Source organism: Zychaea mexicana, assembly GCF_025766255.1.
Source record: "Zychaea mexicana strain RSA 1403 chromosome Unknown BDB00scaffold_197, whole genome shotgun sequence".
In the NCBI taxonomy this organism is placed as follows: domain Eukaryota; kingdom Fungi; phylum Mucoromycota; class Mucoromycetes; order Mucorales; family Lichtheimiaceae; genus Zychaea; species Zychaea mexicana.
This window is the reverse complement of record NW_026516860.1, coordinates 12,615-17,216: the sequence shown is the minus strand read 5'-3', so window position 1 is coordinate 17,216 and position 4,602 is coordinate 12,615. Positions and strand designations below refer to the sequence as shown.

At 40.5% G+C, this 4,602-nt stretch overlaps 2 protein-coding genes across 2 annotated transcripts; both read left to right on the top strand.

Annotated features, from left to right (window-relative positions):
• The first annotated feature begins 554 nt into the window (after nt 1-554).
• BDB00DRAFT_217025 (uncharacterized protein) lies at nt 555-1,066 on the top strand. Its single transcript, XM_053116509.1, has 2 exons — nt 555-624; nt 701-1,066. Exon 2 carries the CDS (start codon nt 780-782, stop codon nt 1,032-1,034), a length of 255 nt encoding a protein of 84 aa, XP_052972586.1. The 5' UTR covers nt 555-624; nt 701-779; the 3' UTR covers nt 1,035-1,066.
• Nucleotides 1,067-2,636: 1,570 nt separating this feature from the next.
• BDB00DRAFT_861395 (uncharacterized protein) lies at nt 2,637-3,524 on the top strand. The gene has a single exon (XM_053126036.1). It carries the CDS (start codon nt 3,023-3,025, stop codon nt 3,359-3,361), a length of 339 nt encoding a protein of 112 aa, XP_052972585.1. The 5' UTR covers nt 2,637-3,022; the 3' UTR covers nt 3,362-3,524.
• Nucleotides 3,525-4,602: the final 1,078 nt, after the last annotated feature.

Below are 4,602 nucleotides of genomic sequence, written 5' to 3'. Positions count from 1 at the left end.
GGCATCCATGGTCATGAGCACCGTGTTTGGGTAAAGTCCCTTTCAAGGTGTAGCGCTCCTCAAAGAAAAAATTTTCACAAAAGGTAGCTTCTGCATCTCTTTCGCTCTTTCACTTCTTTTTTCTCTACTTGTTTTTTATTATGTTCTGCTCGCCGCCATTCCAACACTCGAACTGCTCCATGCCATCTTGCACACGCTCCATCAGAATCCAGCTTTGCCGCATCTCACGTTTCTTTTGAACAGCACTCGAACGACACTCGTCCTATATTTTTTTTTCACATCTCACCACTCGAACAGCACTCGAATATTACCCATCTCGCACTTTTTCTTTCAACTTCACTGAACGCCCCTCGATTGAAACGAATCTCTCATTTTGCTGTGCTCTTCTACGTGGCATTCGCTTGACGGCAATGGACGATCCTTGGACCAAACTCTTTATTCCTGTGTTGTTACTGTTGACTCTGTCCGGCATCTCTCTTGCTTGGCTCTTATCGGATACTTGATAATTCCTACACGTCTCAGCATCGAGGTGCCTATTGTACGTCACTAAACAGCACATATTGTTTTGCCTCAGTGCTGCCGCTCTTCGTTCTTGATTCCTGTTGTTGTTGTGCTCGCAAAAATGTAAGTTATTACTTTTTTATAGTGATGCAGCTTGTGAATTGTTTCTAAAAAAAAACCACGATCGAACTTTCAATAGCATAAGCACTTGTATATGCTTGCGACTCTACTGACCGGTGTCATGCTGTTTGGCACTAGTGGTAGGCTGACTGTGTTTGATGGGCTTAATATGGTTGTTTTGTAGCACGAGTACAAGGTCGTCTATCCATGTGAAGATGCTTCTGGTTTTGGAGAAGATACTCTTTTTTCTTGAGCTTGTGCCGTTCTTGACAGGAGGAGATAGTATCATCTATATATTTACAAGGTATTATGCAGGATGGCTGTCATTGGAGATGGTTCGTATCTGTGTTGGTTCTGTGCGGCATATACGTGGATACATGGCTGTGACGGATGGATGGATGCGGTGGCCATAGTAGAAACGTTGCTATACTTTGCTTTTTTTAAATAAAGATCAACGGTTTGGAAGCTAGACTTTACCTAAACTGTCTTTGGGGTTGCGCAAAAGAAAGTGCTTTGAGAGACACAGTGGACGCGTATGTAATAATACTGAACGGTATTTGTGAGGTGTAAAAAGAGATTGATATCTACGCACGGTTGTTGTTCCCTCAGAGTGTACGATTTACTGCTTGTGAAATGACTCATCCACAAACCTCAATGCCGTCGTCTGATTCTCGTCACAAAACTACAATAAAAAACAGAAAAGTGTGTGCTCACGTGTAGGTAGTTGTAGCTGTGTTGTATATCACGGCATTATTTGCAAATATAAGGTGTACGTTGAATCGTTGGTTTGATCGTCACAAACGAATGCATAATGTCGAATCTATTGCATCGTCGTAGTCGTCAGGGTTGTTGAAAGAAAAATATCAAGCTGTTGTCAGAGCACGAACAAGGCATACTACAGTGAGTATTAGAATGGCTGTATCAAGACCGCATTCCTAGTCTTTCGCAAAACAAATACGCCCTTCTTTATTGAAAACAAGTCTTTTGTACTGTGTATGACCTACTGATTGAAATTCTTTTCTCTTTTCTCACATGCACATGGGCAATCGGTTGCCAGGTACTGCAAGGCAAATAAAATAACAGCCTTTTGTCATCCATTAAGCCTTCTCTTTCTTGTGGTAAATCCCAACGCCTGATCCCCAAAGTACGTCAAATCCACAGCATACACAACATTTGTAGTTGTTGTCCGTTGCAAAACTTTTATTATGTACTGATAACAATAGCGATCATAAAAAAATGCTTACCTTCTAAGTGATAACCGACCATCAAAGAAAGTTCGTGGCAAAAATAGCAGTGGTTGTTGAGAAACCCGACTTGTTGCTAATGTGGCGTTGATGTGGACGTGCAGCAATTGTAATTGCTTTTGGCTGTGCTTGGTGGAGAATAAACAAGCATGCTATGAGCTCGTTTGCTGGTGTACCGATGAATCAAAGAAAGATGGCGTCACTGCTGCATCACAACAATGTCTCTTGCTTTCCGACCGGGCTGGACATATTCTGTCAGCGTAGTCAAAGTCGTTTGCGAAAAAAAAAGTGAGCTACATTTATCGTTCAGATTGTCGCCGGAAATGCACGCATCTGTGGTGCAGTTTCTCCGTGTTTGCTGATTCAAGCAATTTATGACGACGGATGCAACGGGTTGTACACAGCGTTTGCTAAATGATTGTCTGCAATCGTTTCTGTATAAATTCGCGTGCTGTGAACACGAGTGTTGCGTAAGCTTGGTCGTTTTGATATGGATATGTTGTAGTTGCTGCAAGGCGGTCAGTTCCAAAAAATTTGTTGTAGAAGCGTCACCCAGAAACAATCAAGACAGCCAGATGTGTGAGAAGCTGACGATTCCAGTGGTGCCAGTAGAAAAGTGCGTGAGTTTGCGAGAAGGTGTGTACGCTCTTTATACAATATTGTTCTGTGCTTGGTTTGGTTTATTTTAAAAAAGAGAAAATTTGCTTCCATCAACACAGTCCCTTTTCTTAAGGAATATCTTTGGCGTGGCGACGACAGTGAGAGATTCTTTTGTCAACTAGTCGCAAAAGCCAATGCCAATCGCCAAGAACAGCAACATTATACACAAAAAACGCCATTCAATAAACCCACAACATTGTCCATCACTTGCTTTGAGAGATAAAAGAGAACGGTCAGTGTGAATTAACTTGACGATTTAAGCGCGATCAGAAAAACTACAGTACAAAGGCGACATAGCGTGCACTAGCCTGTATAGACCGGTTTTTCAACATACTTGGATACAAAAGTGGAACGAGATGGCGACATCGTTTCCATATCATTCGCTTTTTTTATCTACGATCAATAACCTTGGTAGTATTTTGGTTTTTACCTGAACATAACTGGTGTATTGTTATAATCATAATATTCTGCGCACGACGATATCTCACCATTTACTGATGCGAAATGCAATCCATTTGAACGAGCAGCATTATTATGAGCGTGTGGATATGACAGAACCGGCTTCGTGTTTGTGGCAATTTCTTTGGAGGAGCAACAACCGTGAACGGATCATGCGTATACTAGTGCTTTATATATCTTTATATATTACCATCAACTCCAACGAATCGAGCATGACGATACCTCACCATCCACTAATGCGAATCACAATCCGTTTGAACGAGCAGCATTATCATGACCGTGAGGATATGACGATATTGGTTTCATGCCTGTGGCAATTTTTTTGGAAGAGCAACAGCTATGGACGGACCATGTGTATTATAGTGCGTCATATATAACCATCAACTGCAACGATTCGCGCACAACGATATCTCACCATCCACTGATGCGAATTGCAATCTGTTTGAACGAGCAGCATTACCATGAGCGTGAGGATGTGACAATATTGGATTCATGTCTGTGGCATTTATTGTAGAGGAGCAACAGCCGTGAACGGACCATAAACCTATATCGGACACGTTTAAGCAGGGAAAAGTGAAATGACAGTGACCAAACAATGACCAAAACTTTATTTGGTCAATAACCAGATTTTTCCCAAAAGGAACAGTATATAGGTGTTTTTTAGTTAATCCATCCTTAAGTATCTCTCCTTTCATGTACCATAGCTCATCTATTATTATTGCTATTGCTATAAAACTTTGTAGGCATATATATATGATGTATATACATCTAAATATGCTTTTATAAAAGACAGTCACATTGCTTATTTTAGACATTACATATGAGGATGTATAAAAATCACTGAAAGTGGCTTTATTTAAGGTGGATTAAGACCTCTAGAAGGTGCAATATTGTAGCTAAAGCACTATAAATTGCAGTACATGTACCTACCATGTATAGCAACAGCATACTAAAACGGCAATAGCAGTCACATAGCCACTGAAGCTGCCTTATATAGAAAACTATTTTTGCGAGTTTATTTTTGGTCTAAACATACACTCCAGAAGTATGGCAGTCCCACCCCTTTCTTATAATTGTGCGGTATAGCAGCAACGCAATGGGTAAATTGTATTAGTATGTTGCTATGGTCGAGTGGACTAAGGCGCCTCCCCATTCCGGTTGAGGCTTTGGAAGGCGCAGGTTCGATTCCTGCAGACGCTATTTTTTTAAGCAAGCAATATTCAGTTTTATTAAGCTTTAAAGTAAAACTAGACATAAAAATCATTCTTTTGTTCAAAAACTATTACTATGCAGTGAGACTAGTATAACTACACTCTATTTTTAAACTATAAAAGAGGATGTGAATAGCAGTAGCATTGTCATTTAGAAAAGAATGTGGATGGTAATAGCAAAGTCAAAGGATTGAGTAGTATTACATAGGGGTCGCAATCTGACCTACGGGTTGAGGACAGGTCAACGGGTCGGGTTGATGCTTTTCTGACCTGCGTGTCAACCCGTCTAACCATTGGCTCAACCCGTTGACCCATTATGACCCGTATATACATATAATATGTATAAGGTACTTGTATTCAAGTAGTCAATCTTCTTATTGGGAAGCATCATTATATTATAGGATGTA

Coding starts and splice junctions, on each gene's coding strand:
- BDB00DRAFT_217025 (XM_053116509.1), top strand. CDS start 780: ATGGGCTTAATATGGTTGTTTTGTAGCACGAGTACAAGGTCGTCTATC.
- BDB00DRAFT_861395 (XM_053126036.1), top strand. CDS start 3,023: ATGCGAAATGCAATCCATTTGAACGAGCAGCATTATTATGAGCGTGTG.